This window comes from Charadrius vociferus, unplaced genomic scaffold (genome assembly GCF_000708025.1).
Source record: "Charadrius vociferus isolate BGI_N301 unplaced genomic scaffold, ASM70802v2 scaffold136, whole genome shotgun sequence".
NCBI lineage: Eukaryota > Metazoa > Chordata > Aves > Charadriiformes > Charadriidae > Charadrius > Charadrius vociferus.
In genome coordinates, this window is record NW_009648960.1 from 1,626,466 (window position 1) to 1,653,498 (window position 27,033).

Sequence of the window (27,033 nt, forward strand, 5' to 3'; positions counted from 1 at the left end):
GTGCGAGGCTGGAGCAGAGCAGCCGGTGCCCGCTGCAGGCGCCGTGTGCCTGTGCCGTGCCCCTTCGATCACTGCCTCTTCCCTCCCTAACTCCAAACTTTTCTTTCTCTTCCCCCTCTGCTTCCTCCCTCCTCCTCCTCGCCCCTCCCAGAGACCTGTTTTGACAATGGAAGATACTATCAGATAAACCAGCAGTGGGAGCGCATATACCTGGGAAACACGCTGGTCTGTACCTGCTACGGTGGAAGCAGAGGGTTTAACTGTGAAAGCAAGCCTGAACGTAAGTTGGTGGTCTTTTTCCTCTACATCAAGACCCCAGAATCCCTTTTGATGCTGAGTAAGCTAAGCCTTGTAACGAGTTATGACTGCCTGACTGGGTTTTCAGCTGAAGTTTCATACTTAGGGTCAGTAACGGATCTACACTCAATTACATAGAAGACCTGGCTTGGGATTTTAAGAAATGCTTTTCATTAGCGATGGGCCTGCCACCAGAACCCTGAGCCAAACATCACTCATCTCTCTGGAGGATTGGATCTAAGCATTAATTTTGGAGCCAACCTCTCCTTTATAATGAACTGATCTGACTCCTGGACTTGCACGGGGAAGTTCAAATCTGGAGTCACTTTGCAGCTCTGGCTCTGTGCTGTTTGATTGCTTCACCCCAACTCTTCATAGCTGTGCAGTGTCGTCAGCTTGTTTAAAAATATTTCAACTTACAACTTTCCACAGCCCCCCAGCCCTGCTGTGAGCTTTCTATAATTGAGTGTAAAATGAGATTGTTTAGTCTTCTGCAGAAAAAGTTTAGGTAACAGAAAGAACTTCAAATATAATGTCTGCTGGAAGATGCCTCTTTCTGGGATACAGTGTAGTTTAGATAATCAGATGCGATCTTTCTGTATCTATTGGTCTGAAGCCACTGGTTTGCCATAACTCCTTTATGTTGCTCTGGAGATATAAGAGAGAAAAACTGGTTCCTGGCTGACAGTGTTCATGTAAGACAGATGGGAGTGTCCCAGCAATCTGTTTTGCAAGGCGTGTGTGCTGCCTGCCTTGCAGCTAGAGTATTTTAAAGGAGTACTTAGTCCTCTTACTCCTCCATAAAAGGGGGTTTAATCTATCTTTCCTTCCCCTGTGGAGATTCCCAAGTTTTACGATTTCAAAGTCCAGTAGCAAGGTTCCCTTATGGCACAGTTAACTTTGTCCTGTGGTGAAGAAGGTTGTTCTGTTGCAGATCTCAAGTCTGGTGGCAGCACTGACATAACCATTCTGTAATCACTTACTTACGCGCCAGTGTGAACAATTCACAAGTAGGGCTGTTGACTTCGATGGGAATGCTGTAGAATTTGGGATTAATATACTCAATTTTTTGCCAGGTCTGAATGAGGAGGATTAGCATGACAAAGCCCACAGCTTCTAGGGGATGTTTGCTCCTTCCTGTCGTCTTTACTGTTGCACTTTGAACAGCTGGGATTGATCCTTCCAGGGCATGGATGGCCACGTGCCATGCTCAACTTCTGTTTTATTTGGGGAGGGAAGCTGAGGTTATTCAGCATCATGGGGACCTTGAAGGGGGCGAATTTCACCCAAATTCCTCTTTCCTGTTCCATCCCAGGAAGGAAGAGGAGACTGATAGCATTTTTCCTCAGGAAAAAAAGAACATCTGTGTGAGGACGCAAGGAATGTGTGTTTCTGTTGACTGTACATGTTACTGCCAAGGTTACATGAAGCTGATTTTTCTCCCTTTATAGCTGAAGAGACTTGCTTTGACAAATACACTGGATCCACTTACCGAGTAGGGGAGACCTATGAGCGCCCCAAGGACTCCATGATCTGGGACTGTACTTGCATTGGAGCTGGACGTGGGAGAATCAGCTGCACCATTGCCAGTATGTAACCGAGAGCCTATTGCTACAGCTATTGTTCCTTAGTGTCATATTTTCCAGAGCAATTTACACAATATTCCCAATGCCCATTAGCTAGAGTTGCGGGGGGCATTAAAATCTTGGAACTGATGTCCCCATGTACAAGCCCTTGCCCCATGTACATACATTTGCACAACCAAATTCCTCTTTTATTTAAGAGGTAAAGTGCTATGTGTAAAATCATAGGCCAAAAATTACTGTTAGTGTCCAGCCATACTGGTTATTACACGTACTATATACAAGAGTGTGCTGTTACATCTTCACAGGCACATTTATGGAAGCAATTTTTCTGATTGGAAAAGAGTTGAGGGTCTACTCTGCAACTGGTGATTCAGAATAACCACCATCATTAATAGGACTACTCTGAAAAAAAATAAATAAATACCACCTGAGAGCCAGTCCCCCTGTCCTCCAAAAATGTCATGCCAACACTTGTCCCTGAGGGAGCTGGGATTTTGTATCCAGACACGATCTCAATGTGTTCCTGCAATTCCTTTTTCACCAGCGTAACCCATACTTTCCTCTTGTTCCTCTCTCTCTTCTCTTCGTCCTTCCTCCCCAGCTTTCCCTTTCACGTCTCTCTCTGTGTCTGGAAATCCTTTCCTTATTGAGTCACTGAATTGTTCAAAATTTCCCTTCAGTTCATAGTTAGACTTTCTGTGAGAACAGATGAAGATCACTGTGTCAGGACTTTTAGACTGAGATTTCAAAGTCCCTGAGGCACCTTTTGAGAAAAGTCTTGTTCTTAAAAGTATCCAGTTTCTTGTTTAAGACACACATGCTGATGCTAGTAGCATTGCCACAAAGGACTCAGAAGCCAGCTATCATTAGAGCATGGGGACAAAAAAAGTATTGAATCTAACAAGTAGACCTGAAGCCCTTCTGAATTTAATGGCATTTTATTGGGCAGGGACGATGAGTGTTTAAGAAAAGAAAGTCAGTAAGGAAATTGCAAACATAAGAGCAGCCTCATTTCCTCATCATCAGCCTGGTTTAGAGCTCATGGGAGAGTCTCACTGACTGTATCTGGCTTTGAATCAATCTTCATAACTCTTAGATTCCCTGCTTTCATAAATGAGCCAACAAAACATTTTAGTGGCCTCTAATAAAGGACTGGATGTGTGTTTCTACTTTCCTTCTTGGAAGAAGACCCTGGGGTTGCAAACTGCCCTTCACCATATTTCTGTCTCTGAGTCTGGGCCAAGTGGTGGGTGCAGACTGACAGGGTTGTGGGGTGTTGGTGGAATCTGCCTTTCCATGGCAGGGTTTCCAAACCCAAGAGGACCAATGTCCCACTGGGGTGTCACACCAAGCACCTCCTTATCCTCCACATGCTGGCCTGGCCACCATGTCCCTCACACTGTATAGGGACAGCCACAGAGAAGCCCGAGTTGCACCACCTCAGAACAAGATGGAGACAAGCACTCCCTCACCAGCTGTCAGGCTGTGAGCAGGGCCTGAGGGAGAAACAGCATGTCCTCAGGCCCTGATGTTCCTCTTTCACCAGCTGGGTCTCAGCTGTGATTAGAAACCTGGAAAGGGTTAGCTGAGGAAAGAGGACAGGGCCTTGGAGCCTCAGAAAATGGTGGGTGCCATTTTGCAGGCAGGAGGAGGAGGTGGTGGCCATAGCCTGCCCCACTGCTCCTCTGTGCCCCCCACCTCTGCCCCAGCTGACCCTCTTTGCCCCTGGCTCTGTGGCCCTTACCTTGTCCCCATGATGCTGTCCTCGGCGTGGTTCCTCACCTCAGCTCCCCTCTGTCCTGCTGCAGATCGCTGCCATGAGGGTGGCCAGTCCTACAAGATCGGTGATACCTGGCGCCGGCCCCACGAGACTGGTGGCTACATGCTGGAGTGCGTGTGCCTGGGCAACGGGAAGGGCGAGTGGACCTGCAAGCCCGTGGGTAGGTAGCAGCTCCCTTCTTCTCCCCTAGCTTGGTCAGGGTGCATGGCCTCTTTCTCCTTGTCTTCCCTGAGGCATCCCTGTGTGTGATAGCGCTGGGTGGACTCTTATCCCCTTGTCTCTCATAGCTGAGCGATGCTACGACAACACGGCCGGGACATCCTATGTGGTCGGCGAGACCTGGGAGAAGCCCTACCAGGGCTGGATGATGGTGGACTGCACCTGCCTGGGGGAGGGCAGCGGCCGCATCACCTGTACCTCCAGAAGTAAGTGCTGGCCTGGCACCTGCCAGCTGCTCTGTTTTATCTTATTTATTTTTCAAATCTCTCCTGCATCAAAAAGAAAAGGTATTCCTTTTTCTGCCCTGTTGCAAGTGACAGTAGTTTGAGGCGGATGGCTGTCCCCTGAGGAGTGGAACGCAGACCCCTCTGACGTGAGAGGGGAGTGTTTGCATGTCCTGGTTGCCATTTGCAATCTGGGGACGCACAGGAGAGTTGGCGGTCAATGCTGGTGACAGAGTAGCTGGATTATTCGGGGTTTTAACCTGACGTAGAGAGAAAGCTTTAAGAAATCCACAGGCCAGCTGAGTCAGTCATCTATCTCCCAGGAAGTCAGGGGAATTACTTGGTCTGCAAAATGGCAGAGTTTGGCCTAGTTGATGGGCCGAGGCCAATGGTATGAGGTTCAACAAGGCCAAGTGCCGGGTCCTGCACTTGGGCCACAACAACCCCATGCAGTGCTACAGGCTTGGGGAAGAGTGGCTGGAAAGCTGCCCAGCAGAAAAGGACATGGGGCGGGCAGGTGCTGGTCAACAGCCAGCTGAATGTGAGCCAGCAGTGTGCCCAGGTGCCAAGAAGGCCAAGAGCATTATGGCCTGCATCAGGAATAGTGTGGCCAGCAGGGCTAGGGGAGCGATTGTCCCCCTGTACTCGGCACTGGTGAAGCTGCATCTTGAGTAGTGTGTTCAGTTTTGGGTGCCGCAGTATAAGAAGGACATTGCGGTGCTGGAGAGGGTCCAGAGAAGGGCAACGAAGCTGGTGAGGAGTCTGGAGAACAAGTCTTATGAGGAGTGGTTGAGGGGCTTGGGGTTGTTTAGTCTGAAGAAAAGGAGGCTGAGGGGAGACCTTACCGCTCTCTACAACTACCCGAAAGGAGGTTGTGGCGAGGTGGGTGTCGGTCTCTTCTCACAAGTTGCAACCAATAGGACAAGAGGAAATGGCGTCAAGTTGCATCAGGGGAGGTTTAGGTTAGACATTAGGAAAAACTTCTACACTGAAAGGGTTATCAAAGACTGGAACAGACTGCTCAGGGAAGTGGTTGAATCGCCATCCTTGGATGTGTTTAAAAGCCATCTAGATATTGTGCTCAGGGACATGGTTTAAAAGTGGGCTTGGTAGAGTTAGATAATAGTTGGACTTGATGATCTTAAAGGTCTTTTCCAGCCATAACGATTCTATGATTCTATGATAATATCTCCATTCCTGATATGTTAAAATAGCCTGCTGAGGGACAATTAGGTGCTTTTAAAGAGAAAGTTACCTGCTGCAACAGCAGGATCTGCCAGATTAAAATGTCTTCTTATTTTTTCTCTGTTTAATATATATGTTAGCTAAAACAGGGTTTGTTTTTTCTGCTCTTCCATCTTGCTTGTTAGTTTTTCCCACCATGTTGTCTTCACTGCAAACATGGTTCACCAGCACAGGTGACTTTTTTAGCTTTTACATCATTGAAGGATGTTACCGTAAATATCCCATTTTATTTGTATTTGCAAAGCAAACAGTGCTTTTAAAAATCAAAAATCTTGCTTGTTTATCTACCTTCTGTTCCAGTTTTGATAGGAGCAAACTCTGTTGTGGAGCTACCAGGGTTTACACAGGTTGCCTCAAGAAAATTTAACTTTGTACTTTACACCTTTGTTATGCAAGGTTTGAGAAACTCTTCTTTAGCCTTTAAATTGCCTCATATTCAGTTGCCTCCGGTGCACAGATAATGGATTTCTGCTGATATAAACAGCAGACCTGTAAAGAACTAAAACACTAAAGAGGGTTGAGATTAAAACTGAAGATCTGAAGAGACTTAGTCAAGGAATAAGCTGTAAAAATCAAACCAGCTTTCACAATATTATGTCTGTTAAAAACACATGGGGAAAAATCATTAACTATCAAATAGGACTGAATAAACCAGAATGTGTTGTTTGTGAATTTTGGAGGAGTTATTATCATAAAAATGATTTGGCATTATCATTCCTCCCATAACTCAGGTCTGTGTTGTTGTATTGTAGGGGAAATTGCAATAAAATGACCTGTTCATTTTTCATTTTGTTTTTCAAATGTAATCAAACAGAGAAATTCAAATTTATGTATGTAAAATGATAGCTGTAGCCCACAAAGTAGTGTTATGGTTCAGTATGTGCTGCTGTTTTATGTCTTTTATGGCCAGCATTTTTCAGAATCACAGCTGATTTCTTGGGGGACATTTCAGCTTTTCATTCTCTAACTTGAGAATCTGAGTGTCCATAAGATAGGTGGTTGTGGGTTTTTTTCACATTTGCTGAATTGCATTATGAATACTTCACCAATTTACCACTTTTCTGGCAAATACTCAGTTTTTGGTCACTTTAATTGCTGTGAATTAGTAATGTGGTTTCCACATTCATATTCTATCCCGTGTGCTCTTTCAGTGGTAATCTGGCATAATGCATATGTCCTTCCACAGTTCTTCATAAATCCATGTTCATTGATCATGATTATATTTGATTCCTCAAGTGGCCCTTGAATGAGAAGGTAAAATGTTGTAATGGAAGAAGAACTAGTTAATCCATGTGGATCTGGCATCCAAACAAAAGTAGTTTGTTATGCTGTCCTTTGAACCAATTTACTCAGTTCATCAGGGGCTGTGGGTTATTAAAGACAACAGAGAGATTTAGAAAGTCTAATATTCCTGGTATGATGTGAGCAGCTTATATTAATTTCACTGTATCTTCATGCACACGTCTTTTGGAATAAATGGAATTTAATGTATTGCCCTCAAACAGGTTTCAGTTTCTCCCAGCTGAAGTAGAGCCTCAAACTTGAACTGTGCCCTATGTATAGTATGAAATGACCCAGCTACAAAGACTTCTGCTTTAAAAAAAAAAAAAAAGACATGAAAGCAAATTTAAGCTTTAAAGGTGTATGCTAGACAGAATGGTCTTAAAACAGCTTTAAAAATAACTGGCAGGAATGTTTTCAATCCAGAATGTGCTTTTTCACATTGGTTTTTGAGTATAGCTTACCATGTTCATAGTGGGAATATTATGATGCTAGTTTTGACAATGGCTACAAAGTGAAATCACAGTTCTGAAAAGAAATGGGAATTTTCCTTTAGAATAAGGCATCAGGATTTTCAGATGCTCTCAGCCTATGCAGTTTAATGCAGGCTTTAGTGCATATAGGACTTGTAATAGTGGGCTGCAGAAAAATGAGGTGGGCTCTCAATAAAGGCTTTAAGCTGTCAGTTTGATAGTGTTGGTGGTTCAGTACTATAAATTGCATGGTGAAGACATCCGATGCAGAAATAGCTAACAGTCTTGTTCCTTATACAGATAGGTGCAATGACCATGACACCAAGACTTCCTACAGAATTGGAGACACCTGGAGCAAGAAGGATAACCGCGGAAACTTGCTTCAGTGCATCTGTACTGGTAACGGCAGAGGTGAATGGAAATGTGAAAGACACACATCCCTGCATACAACTAGCACTGGTAAGTGGGCCATCATAGTGTGTCAGTAGGGGAAGGGACAAGCAATGGCACATTTTGAATGGTTAGGAGTTGGTGCTGAATTATGCCATCCTAATTTAAGCCTCTAGGAGTCTTGGCAGGAAAGGATTGTCAACAAAGAGGGTCAGAGTTCAGGAGATGCTCCTTGTTTGTGCATTTCAAGATAAGATTAATTTATAACTTGTTTCCGTGCAGAAATGAGACTTGCACATACAGAAATGAGACGTGATTGCCTGCACAATTACAGTGCAGTAAATCACATCTAGAGCTGTGCATCCACAGGAAGTATCTACTAGCTTTGTCTTGGAAGCATGGCACTTCAAGTTAGTATTTGAACTTTATGTATTTGCCTCAGGGTAACTTTGTTGAAATGTCCTTAATTTAAACTCCACTGAGACCATCTGGTTTCTTTGACAAGATAAATACAGCTACTAATGGTTGAGCTTCAAAAAACAGAAATTTCAAGGAGTGCATACAATGCTATTTAATACACGTACATTAGATAGTTTGTAGTTTTGGTATGAAACATTACCTAGTTTATAGGTAGCATATGTTTTTTTTCCCAAGGTTTGTTAAAGTCTTCAGCTTCTAAATTCTTTTTTGCGGTTTCAAGGATCTAGGTTTCCTTCTGGTGAATGCGATGTAAAACTCCCCTGTTTTCTTGCAGTATCTACACTAAATTTTTCTTGGTAAATGACCTTTAACTGTTAGGTACCAGCAGGTTAACTTCAAACTCTCAGAAGGTCTAAACTTCAAAATGCACAAAGTTTCAAGGGTGCCAGTATTTTTTTTCCATTAATATTTCCACTATTTCAGCAGAACTGAATTTGTGGAGATTCTTGTGGGAATTGTTAGCAAAAATTTCCATAATGTACACAATGAACCTCTTTGTCTTTCAGTATTATTCCAAATGATAATGGACCAAACCCTTTGATTAAAAGTTTAAAAATTCTAGGGTAAATGAATCCTTTTTTTTTTTTTTTTTTACTTTTCTTTTTCAATGAAAAATTCAAAATTAATCCTTTTTGCCTTATCTTCCTACTTCCTTGGTAGTTTATTGTCTTGTCACTGATCTTTCTATTGTAGATTTTCTTCAACAGAAAAAAAAAATAAAAATAAAAAATATTTTTAAACAATTCCTGTGAAAAGCAGTTGATGCTCTTAATCTTTTCTAAAGCTACTCTACAGTGGTAGAAACCAGAGGCTATCATTAGCTGAACTGGGAGTTGTTCTTTTAATTTTGAAGTTTGCTAAGTGGAATAATTATAATATGTCTAGGGAAGATAAGAGACTTGTGCCTTCGATCTGGTGGGGTGCCTAAGTTTTATTATTATCTCAGCATTTAATTGAAGCATTCTCCTCTTTAGCTTTGCATGTAACATCTCGCTTCTTTCCCATGTTCTGCCACAGGATCTGGCTCTCCTAGCTTCACAAATGTGCAGACTGCATTGTACCAGCCCCAGCCTCAACAGCCCCAGCCTCAGCCATACGGCCAGTGCATAACTGATAATGGAGTGGTGTACTCTGTGGGTATGCAGTGGCTCAAGACACAGGGCAGCCAGCAAATGCTTTGTACTTGCCTGGGCAATGGAGTCAGCTGCCAGGAAATAGGTATGAGTTTGTGTTTAGTGCCTGTTCGGTCCGGTGAGATCTTTGGGACTGCCTTGTGGTTTAATTTCAAAGTAGAATCCTTTGTGTGTGTATCAGAACTGTCTTCTGAAGAAGACGTAGTGGAGAAAGGTGCAAGGGGTGAAGAAATAGTTGTTTTGGTTATTTGAAGCCTGGTTCTGTAGGGCAGGAACGTTTCCCAGTGAGTTATATATAACCTGCTGAGGGAAAACAGAGCCCTTGGGGAGCAGCATTAATAACTTTATTCAAATCAAGCTGCAATAATATATGTTTGAAAAAAAATGTAAAAGAATGACACAGCTGTGGGGCTAAGTCGTCTGTTGGTGTGTATTGGCCCAAGTCCATGGCAGTCATTGTGGGTTCACATCAGCCAGTGAGTTGGCCCAGAGGCTCTATTGCTGTTTTAGAGCCCTAAGATTTGTGGATTGCGTTAAGACAGAGTTTAATGCTGTGATTTGTTTGTTTTAAAGCTGTGACCCAAACATATGGTGGCAATTCTGATGGAGAAGCTTGTGTTCTGCCTTTCACCTATGACGGGAGGACTTTCTATTCCTGCACCACTGAAGGCCGCACAGATGGGCACCTCTGGTGCAGCACCACTTCCAACTTTGAGCAGGACAGGAGATACTCCTTTTGTACTGAGCAGAATGGTAAGTTCTTCTCAGGATCTTCACATGCACATGACCCTCATGCACAGATGGAGGAAGGAGCAGAGAACATAGGGACAGGCTGCCTGAACAACTCCGGTAGTCTGGAGGGCTGCCTGGACTCGGGGAACTTCTGTGATCTTGGCATCTTTGGAGGGTGATACAGGTGTAGCCTTTGAGTCCCATTCTCTCTCCGGTGAGCTGACCTTCGAACAGGAGTACCTCAGCAGGGTAGAGCTTTGGCCCAAAGGATACTTAGACTTTGCCTTTGCTTGGCTGAATTGCTAGAGCAATGCCCATATTAGGCTGTGAAGAGGAGGATATCCATGGAGTACAGTTTGTGCAGTCCTCCGTCATTCCCTCCGTCCTGACTATCTAGCTGGGTGGCCATATATAGCAGTAATCTTAATGTGGTTTGTGATCACTGATCAAGAGCTGGTGCATGACTAATGTGGCAGCATTCCATCTTGTCTGTGGATGGTCAGCATTCTCTTCACAGCACAAATCTACCTGTGTGGTTGCATTTCCTGGAAAGCCCATCAGACATCCATGGAACAGCATCCAGGCAGCTTCTCTGGGGTCTGACCTTGGAGAGAATTTTTCACATTCCCACATGAAAATACTTCTTACTCTGCATAGATTTTTTTTTTTTTAACTCTGTTCTACTTCATTTTTTTTTTCTGATTTTTCTCTGCAGTGTATATAGTATTCATTCTTTTTTTTACAAAAAACCGAAACAACTGAGAACAAAAAAAACCACTGTCCCTGTCCACACACATTCTTGTTTTAGTGAGGCTTCTTGTGATATAAAACCTCAACAAATCCCTCCATGTTCTCTGTTATTTGTAAAGCAGAGTTGCTCAAGAGGTGAGTAGTTCAGGTAGATTACAGCCCTCTTTCCACTGCTGCTTGCAAAACATGAAGCTTCCAACCTGCAGGGAGGTTTTGACTTGTTCTTTTGTACATAACTGAATTGTAACCCTTTCCTGAGGACTAAGGTTTTACTTTAAGCCAAAGGGCACAATTGGGTAATAGCCTCAGTGAGATAATACAGGTGTGCTGAGAAGTGTGGGTTTATTTGATTTGGCACAAAGGGTCTGCAAAGGCACTTCCCAAACACAGTAAGCTTTGGTTTTCCCTATTACCCAGGAATTCCCATGGCTGGCTCTGGAACTCCTTCCAAAGCAATGTTTGAACTGAATTGACCTTGTGCAAGGCTTATGTTTCCAGATCTGAATTAATTAAAGCCAAGAAAAGAGGCCCGTGGATAATGTACGGCATACACATGGGAAAAAATAGTGCTAGTGGTTTGTTTTTCAAGCTCTTCCATGCATGCTGAGGGAGAGTGCAGGCTTCATTTGCATCTGTTTTTTCACTTTTGTACAGTTTTGGTCCAGACACGTGGTGGCAATTCCAATGGTGCTCTGTGCCACTTCCCCTTCCTGTATAACAACCACAACTACACTGACTGTACTTCTGAGGGACGGAGAGACAACATGAAGTGGTGTGGAACCACTGAGAATTATGACGCTGACCAGAAATTTGGTTTCTGTCCTATGGCTGGTAAGGCTGAGAACCATAAAGGGGTTATGGAATACCTGTAAGTAGTTCTTTGAGATGGAAAGTAAAGAGCTGTCTGCCGTTGGTCAGTTATTGATGACTTTCAGTGAGCTCCATCCCAGCCCAAAACCCTTTAAGGCATTTCTGAAGTTTTGTTTTGTCCTTTTTTCCTCACTGATCACCTCTAGCAGAGACTTAAGCATTGCCAGGAGAAGGCAATTTTCATTACTCCTTTGTGACAAACTAGTGGTAGGCACGCTTCTCAGCTGGTGCAAACTGTGTAGATCCATTGAGAGGATTGGACTGTAGTGCTTTGTAGCAAGTGAGGTTTTTATCCTGCATCTGCCAAAGCTTCTCCCTCATGGCTCATCACTTCCCCTTGCCTGATCTGTGGTTAGGAATAAGCTGTACTTAGAATATCAGTGTGTTACCCTGGAAATGGCAGTAATGTCAAAATCAATATTGTGATCCGTTCCTACAACCCATGGGCATCTCCATGATGTCAGGATGGGGCACGTGGGAAGGAATGTGACTACCAATTCTTAAGTGAAAAGCCTTTTGTAACTAATGGCAATGCTGCATCTTGAGTCCTTAAACAGCTTGTGGAACACGCAGATCTTCAAATGGCTATGTTCATATAAAGGCATGTATGTAACAAGAACTAACTCTTTCACACAGCACCCATTGGATGTTATACAGAAGTTATTTCTAGTAGCTTTCAAACGAAAATTAAAATGAATGAACTCCTACAAGGAATCTGCACTTAATGTCATCACCCAGCAAAAATGCTTTTTGAAATTGAGCGAGTGCCTAAAGCTGCAGATTCAGAAGGCACTACACTGTATGAAGGGGCATTAGAAATGCTCTAAGCCCTTAAGATCTTGTTAATTCTGGCCACATAAAATATCTTCTTGCTTTCTTCTCAACCAGCCCATGAAGAAATCTGCACAACCAACGATGGTGTCATGTATCGTGTTGGGGACCAGTGGGATAAACAACATGACATGGGCCACATGATGAGATGTACTTGTGTAGGAAATGGCCGTGGAGAATGGACTTGCATTGCATATTCCCAGCTCAGAGGTACTGATTTTCATGTTGATGTCACCACTTTAGTCTAATGGTTTGCGGGGCGGGAGAAATTGGTTTTCTTTTCCATCATTGTGAGTTCGAGCCAGGGCTCAAGAACTGTATATTATCAACCTTTACTTTGGAGTAGAAAGGGAATCAGAGGGACTATGTGAAGTTCCTGTGTTGTTTACATGCTGGAAAAGTACTATTTCAGCCTTTGCAGGCTAGCAAGCAGGGACAAAACTTCATGAGCTTAATCAGGAGGTACCCCTACCTCCTTTTGGCTATGTTCAGGATCAGTGCCACTGTGACTCTACAGTGAGCTCAGCAGAGGCACCTCCCCTGCTCAAAAACAGACAAAACTCCAGACTAGTCTGAAGTTTTAATGCAGAGCCAGCTTTTTTTATTGTCCTGCAGTGAAATTTTCAATTCCTCTGTGCTGGATTTGCCCTTTGCTGGCTAATCTATATGAAAAGTTGGAAGGACAGCACTGAGATTACTTGTATTTATTTACTTATTTATATGAGTGGTCCAAGTGGAGAAGTGCTTAAGCAATACCAAAAAAAGAAGACTTAAAAGTACAGACATTTGATCATTCTACAGCTAGCTCACAGCATTGGCTTCATGTCTGGAAAAGGCAGGGGGGTTGCTGTCAAGCAGCCAAGAAAGGACTCTTAACACCAGTGCTGAAATGGGACATAATTTATAGGGAAAGGCTCACTCAAGGGCTTTGAGAGGTTTTTTTTTTTTTTCATGCATTTACTTCAGAACAGTGAGAAATGCACTGCTAAAAGTTCTGGTCTGTGAAACTCCTTTATCCACAATACACAGCTAGTTCTCTGCAGTTTCATTCTGAAGCTAAAGTGGTCTTTCTTGACGGTGGGGTTAGAGATACTTTGGTTTTTCAGAAGGCAAAGGTTATCCAAGTAGAGCTGTTTAAACATAGCAGTCAGAGGAAGGTCCTTAGTGCCTATAGGAGGGTCTGAGCACTGCCTGACGCCATGCCTGTGGTGTGGGAAAGTATGATGGGAAGCGAAGGCCTGGGATTAACTGAGTCACTTCCCCAAGGACAGATGGTCTGTGAATGACTCCGGAACTGAACTTGGGTCTCTTGGGTCCCAGTGAACAAAACAACGTGCTTCTGGGGTGGCTGTCTTGTTTGTTTTGTCTTTCTGCTCCTTGCTATGATTAGGCTGGCGTTAGGAATTCTGGGGCAGATCACAGATTGACACATTGTCATTGAACCTAATAGACTGATACCATTGTGCTTACGCATGGGATCTGGTTACTGTGTTTTGAGGGAATAGTAGATTAGTAGGTACCAGTAGCATCTCAGATGTGTAATAGGTGTGTAATAATCCCGTCTTCAGATTACTACAAAGTGTAGCAGAGATACCCGGCAGAATAACATCATGAGGATGTTTGTACCACTTCATGGTATCTTTATGAATTTGGATTAGCCCTTTTCTCCTTCTGTAGTTCTAATGATTTTGGACAGTACTCACTGGGGTATTCTAGTCTAGATCTTCTTAAGAGGAGGTACTGAGAGAGTTAGTGTGCTATTTTAGATTTTCTTTCACATGTGGAATACATCACAAGGAATAGCCAGGCAGTTCTGTAGTTTGAGTAATGCACAGTACTTTGGACTGCATTCTACAGACCTCTTTTCTGCAAGTGCTGCTTATTTACACACTGCTGATCAATGAACTTGGGAGCAGTGGTATGTATGCCGCACTAAGCTGTGATGATCACAGCTATCGGGAAGGCTCCCTTTTGTATGAATGGAGCTTGTCATGGTCAGTCTCTATAAGCTGATCAAGAGGAGGTAGCAATGTGCCAGGCAGAAGGATTTTATCCTAAGAATTAGTGCTATTGCTGACAAAAGTGTCTCTGCTCTTTCTCAAACAGACCAGTGCATTGTGGACGGTATCACCTATGATGTGAACCAGACCTTCCACAAGCGTCATGATGAGGGGCACATGCTGAACTGCACATGCTTTGGCCAGGGCCGGGGTAGATGGAAATGTGATCCTGTTGGTAAGTCACCAGCTGTTCTTGCTTGCTAAACACAGACTGTAGCTGTGTAGGAACTGGTTATGGTATGGTGAAACTGGTGTGTGAATTTGGACCCAGTCTTTGCCCGCTTTCTCCCCTGAATTGCACAACTGCAGAAGTAGAAGTAACGCTGGGTTTACTGGAGGGTAAGTGAAAGGGGATTCCTAGTTTTAAGGAAATAAGCTTCAGTTATCAGACATGCCACAGAAATTGATGATGATGCAGTAATAATGGATTGTGGCAACATGCCTCCTAAAATGTAGCAGGTTGTGGTAACAGGGCATATTACCCCCAGGCTGGGGTAATTTGGCCGAATTCTGGTACCTAACTGCCAGCCTAGCAGGCAGGGCTATCGAACTCAATGCTGATAATATGCAGGTAGGTACTGATGGTAGGATCAGTTTTCTTCCCTTTCTCTATCCTAAAATCTTTAGGTCTCCTATTGAACTGAGAAAGGAGCACCAGGGTATATTAACTTGCCTCACACTAAGTAGATTTTTTTGGCTGCCCTTTGTTCTGGCAAAGAGAGAAAGCTCAGGATGAGAACGTGTGTTAACAGCACTCCAGAGGTTAGCTAAAACCATCATGGTTCTCTGCAGGAATGAGGAGTTTTCATCTCTTCTGCCTCCCCCCGCTTCCCTAGTGAACCTTGATTGGAAGATAAGACCTGGCTGTTTGGTTTGCAATTACTAAATCCAAGAGAACTTCGAACTATTGCCAAGAAAATCTATTAGAAAGTACTAGTGGTTAAGTTCTGCTTTATTTACAGTAATATCTGTACAGGTTTACTGGAGGAACTTGGATTGTAAAGCTCCTGAAAATTGCTACTCTGAAAGAAGGGGAGGGGGGATGATTTCAGCTATCTGTAAAGGTGTGATCGGTTTGATTTTGGCTCTCTCTAAAGAAGGCTGCTGTTTATCCAAGCAAGCATAATGCTAGTTCTCACTGAAAATTTCCATTGAGCCCAAAACACAGGCATAGGTCAGACTAGAAAGTATACTGAAGCGCTAGTACTGTGTTGTATTTGCACTAGCTAAGCTGATTTCAGGATTTGGTCTGTCCTCCTTTGGTTTATACCAAAGATAAATCTGGAAGGACTCCGCTGAAAATTAATGGGTCACTTTGGACTTATAAAGTATAACTGAATTCTGCTGAAGCCAGTAGGAATTTTGCCGTTGATTTCCTTGAGAGCAGCATGGTTTAGCTTTGGATGAGAGATGAACTTAGTTGACTGGAGCAGAATTAGGCTCCACAATAGATAGTTCAAAATAAATCCTTTCTTGAAGGAACACCCCATTAACTTCAGTGGGAAGCTTGCCAGGTGGATAGCCTACACTGAACAGTATCTTAAAAAATGCATCACAGCTGAATTAGCTCCCTAGTATCTAACTTAACACATGCAGTGATATATCAAAAACTGTGATTTGAGATTCAATTTCTGTTGCCGCTTTCTCTTTATGAAACTATATTTACAAATAAACGTTGGTGTTACATTTCTTTGTGTAAAAGTCTCTTGTGACTTATTCTTCTGTGTTCAGCATAGATTTTTCACTATCGTTTCAGTAACATGCAGTGGTTAACTGTCTCTTTTTGCCTTTAGATCAGTGCCAGGATTCAGAAACCCGTACCTTTTACCAAATTGGAGATTCATGGGAGAAGTACGTCCATGGTGTCAGATACCAGTGCTATTGCTATGGTCGTGGTATTGGAGAATGGCATTGCCAGCCTCTGCAGACCTATCCTGGTAAGAAGCACAACAGAAAACTAAGTCTTCTGCTGAGTGAGACATGAGGAAAGCAATCTTTCCACCCCTCACCTGTTCAGATTTCTGTACATTATTCCCTTTGGTTTCCTTTTTAAACAGACCCATTTCCCAACCCCCTCCCCTACCCTTGGCAGACACAAACAGGTGTCATGATTATAAAGAGGGGGCCAGGCTGTTAACAGCTGTTCCTGAGGCCAGGGTTAGTTTAGGGAATTACTATCAGTTCGCACAACAACTTGGGTTTACATTGCCTCTTGGTATTTAGCGATATCACACCTGCAACCTTCAGTTTCTATTACTTAAAACTCTTATATGTGTAGGCTTTCCTTTTCCACTCACTACAGAAGTAAAATCCACAGCAGAATGAAGTATTTTTCCTGATCGCTGCCCTGATCACTGAAGAAATTAAATATTTGAACTTTGCTTTGCTCAGTCAGTTCCAGGAAATCTTTATAGGGACAGGCCATGCCTGTTTGTTGGCTCATTCTACTTCAGTTCCCTGAACAGAATGTGATAAGGGGAACAACTCTACTTTCCTGTGTGAAGTTGCAACTACTACTGTCTTAATCTGAATAAGATGAAATATTAAGGCTGTGTTGTAGCTTCCCTGTTGGGAGAAGAAGACTAGGCTCAAGTCATTGGTTCCCCAACTCATCTCTGAGCGTAAATGTGGAGGAACTGTGTAAAGATTGGATGTAGCAGCTTCGACGTTGAGTTGATTCTCTGTTTTTATTTTAAGGCAGGTTAAGAAGCATCTGTATGCTTAGTAGCTGCAATATATTTTTCCCCTAAGTGCCCTGCAAGGTAAGATAGGAAATGTGAGGCTTATTCAGAAAGAGGGTTTTAATATAGGTGACCCTGCTGTAGAAGGGGACTAGTCCCTTTGAAGTCCAATGCAACTAAATGCTTCACATAGAGAAGAGGTACTCACTTTATTTGTGACTTGCTTCATGCACATGGTATAGAAGGTTTTTGTGACAGCACCCTGTTGAACCTAACCTGTACCCAGCAGTGTTGTCAATGATCTGACTGCATTTCTATCCATGACCATACAGCTACTGAGCCAGAGACAAGGGAATAGGACACTTGGCAGACAGAACTTGGGACTACCTTTCTTTGGGGCAGTGAAATAAGGAGGGCAAGAATAGGAAGCAGGCTGCCTCTGGACTTTTTTTCCCCCTGAGTTTTTTACTGAGGCTTGCTAGGCTTCATTGACTCCTGTCAGACTGCTTAAACAAACATCTCCCTGAGCTATGTGAAATATGCATGCCTCCAGACTGGAGACTAGGGGTTTGGGCTTCTTTAGACATAAGAGTGACTGAAAATGTGTAAATAAACCAAATCTAATGTTTCTGAATGTAGGTTTGGGCTTAGGTGAGCTTTGAAATTTTCTGCCTGTGGGCACAGGTTTGTTTGCCTGGAAGTCCCATTAAATATGGAGCAGGTATATATGTTACACAGTTGTCCAAATAAATTATAATTAGAAATGTTGGGAGTGGAGGGAGGGTGAAGTTATTTAGTGGCTAAACCAAGACACTTTCCTGCAGATTCCAAGCTGCTCTTTGCTGGGATTTTCTGAGAACTAACACGAGCACAGTGCTGCTGGGTGTTCAGTGAAACCTCCCCAGCAGGGCTGGGAGGGACTGAAAGGAGAACCATGGGATCATAAAAACTTCCCTTCTCTATTAGAGGGCTTTGTGGAGAAAATATGCCTAAGCCTGACCTAGCTAAATGTGATTGGTACTCTTAAGCATTAGAGCATTGCTGAAGTTGTATTTTCATGAGTTTGTGGGCCTGATTTGTCTCAAGACTTTCACCAGCCCTTCTGGTGTGTTTTGTGTGAGGAAGACATGCTTGACTGCCTGTGGGGTGCTCCACACAGTCATGAAAATTCAGTGTTTCAAATAATCTGATGAAGAAATTTAGTAAAATAGTAAAAGATTTGTGTCTCTTTGCAGGGTGTATTCAGTGTCAGATCAGGAATTTGCCCTCACCATGCCACAAGATCAGATCTGGATTTGTCAGACATTTCTAATCTGTTGCCTTGCTCCCATGCAGAAGATATTCATTGATGAAAACAATTTGTTGCTGAGAATCTCCTTTTCTTTGTTTTACAGACTTTTTCTGTACTAGACTGGTCTGGTTTTCCATTTCATTGATAACTCACAGGAAATCGACCCAAACAGCACATGTTAACTCCCCTCAAGAATACATTCTAATTCCTCAATTTTCTAAGCAGCAAGGAAGCATTACAGATAGAAAGACTGTATGAGTTATTTCCTATGTATAGAAATAGAATTTGAGCCACACAGCTTTCTTGCTTTTTGATGACTCCATAACAAAGGCAGAAGAAAACTATCCCCAGTATGTAAAAAGTGGCAATTCTTTTATTTTCAGGGTCAACTGGGCCTGTTCAGGTCATCATCACAGAAAGTACAAATCAGCCGAACTCCCACCCCATCCAGTGGAACGCTCCTGAACGATCTCACATCACCAAGTACATTTTGCGCTGGAGACCGGTGAGTGTCACATTCATCATTCATTCATCAAAAATACGTTTGGCTTTTTCTGTGTCTGAAAGAAGTGGGTGCAACAATTTGAGCAAGCTTTAATTGGTAATTCAGTGTCCTTGTCCTCTTGAGGTCAACAGTTACTCTGAGGATCAAAGACAACCAGTACTGTTTAAACACTTGATGTTTTCCTGCCCAAACTTTACTGGTCACTGTGTTCATGAAGTATCTTATTAACCAAAGCACTAGCACAGCAAACAGACAAGTTTATATCCTTTTTCACTTTAAGTAATGTAAATCCTCGCAGAAGCTTCCTCATCCTAAGAAACATTGTTTTAGTACCACGTGCGTATCCAGAGACAACTGGGATACATTTTATCCTATTAATAAGGAGGTAAAAATGAGTAGGATGTGAAGATATAAGTAACTAGCATGGGATTAAATAAACAGTCATCTCTCATCTTCTGTAAAGTCTAAACCAAAGCTGGTTAACCACTGCTTGCTGTTGGCTGCTTCATATTTGAGGAATGATTTGTTTTAACCAACGTAGATGAGTTGTGTTACAGTTCCCCTGAGTACAGCTTCACAAAAGACTACTTAATGATTAAGAACATTAGTACCTTGATGCTGCCTGTTATTAAAAGAACAATAAAGGCCCTGATCCAAAGCCATTAAAGGCACTCAAGTCTTTTTACCGACTTCAGTGTATCTTGGATCAAGGCCTGAGTGAAATGGACTTTAAAGCACTGGAGTACAAACCTCAGAGGATGGAGCATTATTTTAGAGCTTCCCATAGAGTTCAAACGCAGGGTAGAAGGGAAGCACTTTTCTGTATATTGTTTTCAGATGATGGCTTAGAGTGTTATTGTGAACAGCTTCAAATATGCATTTTCCAGCCATTCCTTCATGCGTTAATGCATTATTTATAAAGGAATGAGTTTAGTTTATATATTACGAATAGTACTCCTTTTAAAGGAAAAAGTTCAAAGCTAGATTTTTTTTCAATTAATCCCAATAAAACTTAATCACTCAACATGTCATTGGCCCGGCTTCCTGGCATCCCTTTCTCATCTCCTTTGACTTGACTCCGTGCATTAGCCATTCAAGTCATACCTGCGTTTGAATATCACATGCTTGGTAACCATGTAGCAGGTTAGGTCACTAGATACCTCTGTTTGCAGGCTGGGGAGTCTCTCACTGTTTGGGTGTCCTTGTTCTTGCAGAAAAACTCTGGAAGGCAATGGAAGGAAGCCACCATCCCTGGCTACCAGAACTCCTACACCATCTCAGGCCTGAAGCCTGGTGTGATATACGAAGGACAGCTCATCAGTGTTCAGCGGTATGGCCACAAAGAAGTCACCCGCTTTGATTTTACCACAACGAGCACCACAGCAGTGACAAGTAAGTTGAACAGCGGCACATCCAGAGAAACCTAATCTCCTTCACCTAAGTCTTTGTCTTGTGCATTCCAGTTAATGCAAAAGTAGTGATGATTAATTAAACCTCTCTTTCTTCTGTCTGGTAGGCAACACTGTTTCAGGAGAGACAACTCTTCTTCCTCCCATGGTTGCTACTTCAGAGTCAGTCACTGAGATCACAGCCAACAGCTTCGTTGTCTCCTGGGTTTCTGCTTCTGACACAGTTTCTGGATTCCGTGTTGAATATGAGCTGAGCGAGGAGGGTGATGAGCCGCAGTATCTTGGTGAGACAATATTTAAGTCTACTAGACCACAGCATGGTAGCAGTACATTGCTGTTTTCTGTGACAATCAGTATAGCTAGTGTAAATAGTGAGGATCTCGCTATCTTAAAGTAGGATTCAATTAAGATATGAAAATGACACGACTAGCTCAGATTAAAAGATCATTTAGTTCATTGTCCTTTCTCCATCAATGGCTGTAAGTACATGTCCGAGGAAGAGTATGAGAACAAGGCAGGTATATAGCAATACCCCCTTAGAAAACTGTCCCAGGATCCTGCAGAGGAAAACACCCTGAGCCAGGGGCGGTGGATTTGTAATAACTGCATGAATTTGTCCAGTCTTTTTTTCCTTTTGAAATTATATAAATTTACTAGCTTCTACAGTATCTTGAAGTGAGCAGCAGTGCAGATGAGAAGACACCCAAATTTATTTTTCAAACCTGCCTCCTGGCTAATTTCCTTTGCTATGCCTTTGTCCCTCCATCAGAATGGACAGAGAGAAATCTTTCCCAAATGCCCTCTCTTGGCTTCTTGTCATCTCATGGATGTCTGTTCTAGTCTGCTCTGTCAGTTGTTTTGTTTGGATTGGATCTTACTCATCTTTGATAATGTGTCAACTTAGCTAAGCCAGGAAACTGGTCAAAGGCACTGGACTCAGACCTAGGAATTGAATCCACTTTTCCAAAAAATCTATGGTAGAGCCTGTGTCACCACACATAATTTTATCTTAACTTCTTTTTCCTAACTTCCTGTTTTAACAATGGTAATAGCAATATCTCACAAGGATTTGAGGTTATAATAGCTATTAGGACATGAGTGCAACAGAACAATGTGAGAAAAAGAACAGTAGTACCCTGACCTATTAATTCTTCCTGGACTGTTGCTCCCTTGAAGTCGCAGGCTTGGACTCGTGGGCAGAAGTGGCTTACATTGGGACTGCCAGCACTGTCACCACCTTTCTTGTCTGCACACTGGCTGCCCAGACAGCTGAGCTGTGTTGTGAAGCAGCTTCTGAGCTCCTTTGTCTACAGACAGAGATTTACAGGCAAATTGAAAGGCAATTCCCAGTTTCCCTTAAGATGCTTGGCTTCAGTCTGGCCAGTAAGGAGCTGCTTCATGGGGAATTTCCTACATCTGGCATGTAGGTGGACATCTGGGAGAAGGGAGGGGAGAGAGAAGTTCATCAGCCTTCATAATGTCGTTCTTCTCCACTCATGAGTCAGTCTTTCCACATAACCTGTTCATGTGAAAATTTTTGCATATATTTCTGTATTGAAAATACAACAGAGTATGAAACGAGTACTCAGCTGAGATGGCTAAATGCCAACAGTGTGCAGGGGGCTGCTGCGCAAGTTGCCCTGCCATATCATACATCAAACCTTGCTGTCCTAGGTGTTGTTTGCTTGCTCAGTGTGGAGACCTGTCCCAACTCTCCACATCTCTTCTGATGTGGACTAAAACCACAGTGCAGAACGATGGCTGTTTTGTTGCAGGAAGACTGATTCAGCCCAGATTAGAGCAGAGGTCTCAATTATTTCATTTGGAGAGAAAGCAAGATGGTAGAATTACTAAGGCAGTTTTTTCTTTCCTGCCTTCCTTAGATCTTCCAAGCACAGCCACTTCTGTCAACATCCCTGATTTGCTTCCTGGTCGCAAGTATATTGTTAATGTCTATCAGATCTCTGAAGAAGGAGAGCAGAATCTGATCCTGTCTACTTCACAGACTACAGGTATGTGTGGGTGGGTGTTGCTGCACTTTGAAAGCTTTGATTGTTTTATCAATAAATTTTTGTTACCTTTTATCCTCACACTTGCTGTTTTCCCCTGTTTATTCCCTTAAACAGCTCCTGATGCACCTCCCGATCACACTGTGGAAAGTGTAGATGACACATCAATTGTCATTAGCTGGAGCAGACCGCAGGCTCCAATCACAGGTTTGTCTGATTGGAGTGCACCTATTTTGCACTATTGGTAGAATCTGAAATATAGCTAAAAAAGCTCAGGGACAGAGGGCTAGTGCATAATTCTGACCAGTCTGAGAGACCAGCTAGAAAGCACATGGGCAGTTAAGCATTTGCTTGGTTTCACTGTCTGAACCAAGCAATTCAGGAGACTAGATGCAAAACAATTCCTTCTGGATTTGTGTTAGATAAAAACAAGCCCTGTGACCTTCTCTTGTATCTGTCATCCAGACCATCCCATAACAAGCATGAGAACTGTGTAGACCCTAAATCCATGTGTCAAAACTCAGAAATATTCTAATCCAGGTCAGATTATGCTTTGTAAGGCATTGTGCGTGTGTGATCTGTAGATGGGATGTGAGCACAGACAAGCCACAGGTCCCACTGAAGTTCAGGTCCCACTGAAGTTCAGGTCCCACTGAAGTTCAGGTCCCACTGAAGTTCAGGACTATTTTTATGAAACCTCAGTGGGGAGATCAGTTTTGTTCTCGTTTCTGTCGTTCCTTGTGCTGGCTTACTGATTGTGGCTAATGACTGTATATCTTTCTCTCTCTTGCTTTAGGCTACAGAATTATCTACACACCCTCTGTGGAAGGCAGCAGCACAGAGCTCAACCTGCCTGACACTGCTACCTCTGTAACACTCAGTGACTTGATGCCGGGTGTTCAGTACAACATCAGCATCTATGCAGTGGAAGAAAATCAGGAGAGTACTCCTATCTTCATCCAACAGGAAACCACAGGTGTCCCACGCACAGGTAATGGCATGTTCTGGTATCAATCAGTGAGTTTTCTGTTAGTACATAGAGCCAAGTGACAATACAGGCTTAGACTGCTCTAGCTAAATGACTTCTTAAATGGACTCAATTCTTTTGTCATTGTCATCATTTTTTTTACCTGTAAATGTCACTGGTTTAGAAGTTCTATAGCAAAGTCATACTCATGAACTGAGACAGTCAAGCCACCACTCTGCATTAATAGCATTGTAATTCCTATGGATCAGACTGCAGGCAGGTCAAATGGTTGGGCTTGCATTGTGTTTATGGAAAAGAGAGATCAAATGTTCCTAAGTTGTCTTAAGGGGATTCTGCTAAGAGATTTTAAGAGCCTGGTAAATCATTTTGCCTCAGTACTTGGCCTGCAGATGTGTAAGGTTATTTACTGCGACACCACAACACAAATCCACATCATTCACCTGACTTCTCCCTCTCCTTTCCAGTCCTAACCATTATATTCCATTGCAGTTGGTGGGGATGGGAGATTGCTCAGCATTGACTGATATGCCAAAATAACACTATACGACCTAAACTTGATGCACCCACAATTTAAAAAACTGCTAGTTTCAAGGTTCTTTAAGTATCCAATTGGGCAGAATAGCCAAACCCAAAGAAAGGATAGTGAAGGAATTTGGATCTGATGTGGTAAGAGCAGAATTTGATGGTCCTGCAAGTTGCAAGCACATGTTTACAAATGGGAATTTACCAGGAAAGAACTCAGCTCAATGATTTTATGGTTTGGCATCTGCGTGTTCTAAAAATGTGCATTGGTTAACCTTAGGGCAGTATCCATCCTAATCTGAAGAAACTTAATTTGAATGTAGGAATTCAAGGGTGCAGTACTGTGGATCAGCACAGAGGAAACTGAATTTTGTCTTTGACTACAATAAGGCCAGATCAGCCCCTGTACTTTTTTAATTATAAAAGATGGATTTTAAGTTAATTATAGACATTCAGAACATGCCATGGGTTTTGAAAACCCTCTTAATTTTAAAAGGGGGTTCCTGTTTCTGTCCCATGGAGTACTTTTTTTTCCACTCAAGCTTTTTGTTCTGCATATACTTGAAGTTCTGTAGCATATTACATCTGATCTTTCAGTTCTCTTTCTGTGCAAGCAAGATACCTTCTATGACTGAAGATATAAAATATTTAAAACTATGTAGTTACATTTTGAATTGTAGTCTGCTTGCATATTGTCTGGGAGTGTGTGTACAAGGTAAGGTTACCACGACACTTTTAATTTGGTAAATATTCTTGGGCTATCCACTGTGCAATCAAAATTCAGTTTTTTCTTCCATGTAAACCTATAGCTTCTCCTTCTGATTCCTAAGGACTCCCTCTAACACCGCTCTGTCACTCTGCTTTCAGACGAAGTACCTTCACCCAGAGATCTACAGTTTGTGGAGGTTTCTGATATTAAGATCACCATCATGTGGACCCCACCGCAGAGCCAAGTGTCTGGCTATCGAGTGGAAGTGATCCCTGTCAATCGCCCTGGCCAACATGGCCAGAGGCTGCCTATCACCAGGAGCTCTTTTGCTGAAGTTGTTGACCTGCTCCCAGGAACAACCTATCTCTTTAAGATCTTTGCCGTGAGCCACGGCAGGGAGAGCAAACCTTTGACTGGAGAGCAAACCACCAGTAAGTGTCTTTCCTTCGTGCTTTTTTCAGCCTTTTGAAGTTGATATTTCTCTGTCGCTTAGAGAAATATAAACAGAGCACTTAAAGTGCAACAGTTATAGCCCAGGAGGTATCCCATAACTAGGATGACAGGGCTGGGAATTCATTCACTCAAACAATGATCTCTTCAGCAGATTTATCCTCCTCCAGGGCTTTCCAATGGGAGTTTAACTCTCATGGCACTTTAAAACAATTTCATATGGCTGGAATTCAACTTTTTTATTACTGACTGAGAATTGATGGGCCCTGCAGTTTTTTACAGCACAGATCGCAGCCTGTGATATTTTTTTTTTCTTTTTTTTCTTTGAGGATACCTTAGGGCAGATTTCAGCATGACTTAGGATCCTTGCTGGGATTGCTCTGAAAATCCCTATCACCTTTCTGACAGCTACATACATATTTGGCTCTACTATAAGCAGTGGGAGTTCTGCCTGCACGTGTAAGGACAGGCCTTGTCATTAAAAGGATGGCATTTCAGCTTTGCCAGGTCAGGCCTGGCTTTCCACAGGCTGGCTCACCACCCCAGAAATTTCATTGTCATACCAGTGAAACCTGGGAAACTGGTTTGCAGCGACATCAATGGACTGTTGACAAAAGCCACAGGGAGCATATATTTTTTCAGGAAGGGTGATGCAGGATCTCTCAGAGCCTGATTGCTAATGAGTTAGTAGGCAGTGCAACACGTCACCAGTATGAGACAAAATGACAAGCAAAGTATGCAGTCTGTCAGGCATTGCTTTTTGCTTTGCAGAAGCGCAGAGAAGAGAGGAGCAGTGGCTGGGCAAGCTGTAGGCTTTCAGATGGAAGAGGAGGAGTTAAGCATGAGTGGTTGTCTCCATTTTTGATCTGAGAGAAGCAGATCAGACAGTACCTGGGATGCGGTTCATCTGAACAGATCCTGCTTATTGGGCAATAGAAGGGTGACTCGGTGTTTGTTGTGTTCTTTGACTGGGTCACATTATTCAAAGGACCAAAATTCAGCTATGCACAGCTCTGCTGTTCTGATACTTTTCAGTAAATGAGAGCAACTTTTGAGAATCCAGCCCAACTTCTATAAAGTGAGAGGGAAGGAAAGGAAATGGGATAATCTGTAAATATAGCCATGCTGTTTGAAAAATACTATTTGCTTACATCCATAAAGTTAACAGCCATAAATAGTGCCTCTACCTCTTACCATCTCCCTTGACTATGTGGGGAGAATGGGATCCTTATGTTTGTCCTGTGACATAGGTATCTGATTTGAGTGTAACATAGATGGTGTGAACACCCTCCCTCCTCTTTCAAGTGAGGCTTTTAAAGGCAAAGATGCGACTTAGGAGTCTGAACGCTTCTTGGAAGCATTTAGAACAAGAAGAGCTCAATTCCCAGTTAGATCTGTAAGTTTTTGTGGTTGTTTTCAGGAGCCTTGGCTAGGTGTAGAGCCCCTCTGAAGGTCCACACACAAAGGTGTACATCGGAGCATAGACATTTGATTCAGACAGCACAGGGCTAGTTACAAATGTTTGGAATCATTTTCCATAGGCTGTGATCATCCGCTTAACTGCTTTGCCTAAACCACATTTCAGAAAGTATTCACATAAATTGCATCCTGTAATCGAAAGTCCTGGGAAACAGAAATCATTCAGAGTTCCCAAGGAAAACCCTGCAGCAAAAGTCTCTTCCCACGGTGTAAATGTGATTCTCTTTTTGGCCTTCCGTTAAAAAGCAGTCTACAAATAAACTCTGGGTATGTGTGTGGCTTTTTAATCTTCCCCTTTTTCCTTTAGTATGGGGAGAGGAAGTGATAAAAGCCTAATAGAGCTGGCAAATTAAATTTTGCAGAAAGGAACTGGCTGTAGGCTACAAATTGGAGGAAGATACTATCCTTGTCAGATGAGACTTAGCACAGATCTAAGTACCAAGAAGAGATAAAGCTGACTTTCAGCCTGAGGGTTGGAGATGGGCGTAAGGAGGGTCACACTCGTTCTTTGTCTTCTAGAACTATCTCCCCCATCTTTGTGAGTGGTGGAAGGAGGAAGTCCTCACTTTCTTTTCCCTCCCTCCTCAAAAAGGGAGAAAGCAGCTGCGGAGAAAACAAAAAGGACAAAAACTGCTTCCT

The 27,033-nt window shown here is 42.8% G+C and overlaps 1 protein-coding gene across 1 annotated transcript in view; it reads left to right on the forward strand.

Moving 5' to 3' along the window:
- Positions 1-27,033, forward strand: part of FN1 (fibronectin 1) — a 214,993-nt gene that overhangs the window by 159,457 nt on the left and 28,503 nt on the right. The window contains exons 2-19 of the mRNA XM_009887594.1: positions 152-280; positions 1,749-1,886; positions 3,692-3,823; positions 3,951-4,088; positions 7,406-7,564; positions 8,993-9,193; positions 9,682-9,861; positions 11,245-11,421; positions 12,349-12,501; positions 14,398-14,526; positions 16,145-16,288; positions 18,707-18,828; positions 20,043-20,220; positions 20,345-20,521; positions 22,121-22,249; positions 22,364-22,453; positions 23,043-23,237; positions 24,624-24,896. Of these exons, the coding sequence (XP_009885896.1) occupies positions 152-280; positions 1,749-1,886; positions 3,692-3,823; positions 3,951-4,088; positions 7,406-7,564; positions 8,993-9,193; positions 9,682-9,861; positions 11,245-11,421; positions 12,349-12,501; positions 14,398-14,526; positions 16,145-16,288; positions 18,707-18,828; positions 20,043-20,220; positions 20,345-20,521; positions 22,121-22,249; positions 22,364-22,453; positions 23,043-23,237; positions 24,624-24,896 (2,844 nt within the window). The remainder of the gene's footprint in view (positions 1-151; positions 281-1,748; positions 1,887-3,691; positions 3,824-3,950; positions 4,089-7,405; positions 7,565-8,992; positions 9,194-9,681; positions 9,862-11,244; positions 11,422-12,348; positions 12,502-14,397; positions 14,527-16,144; positions 16,289-18,706; positions 18,829-20,042; positions 20,221-20,344; positions 20,522-22,120; positions 22,250-22,363; positions 22,454-23,042; positions 23,238-24,623; positions 24,897-27,033) is intronic.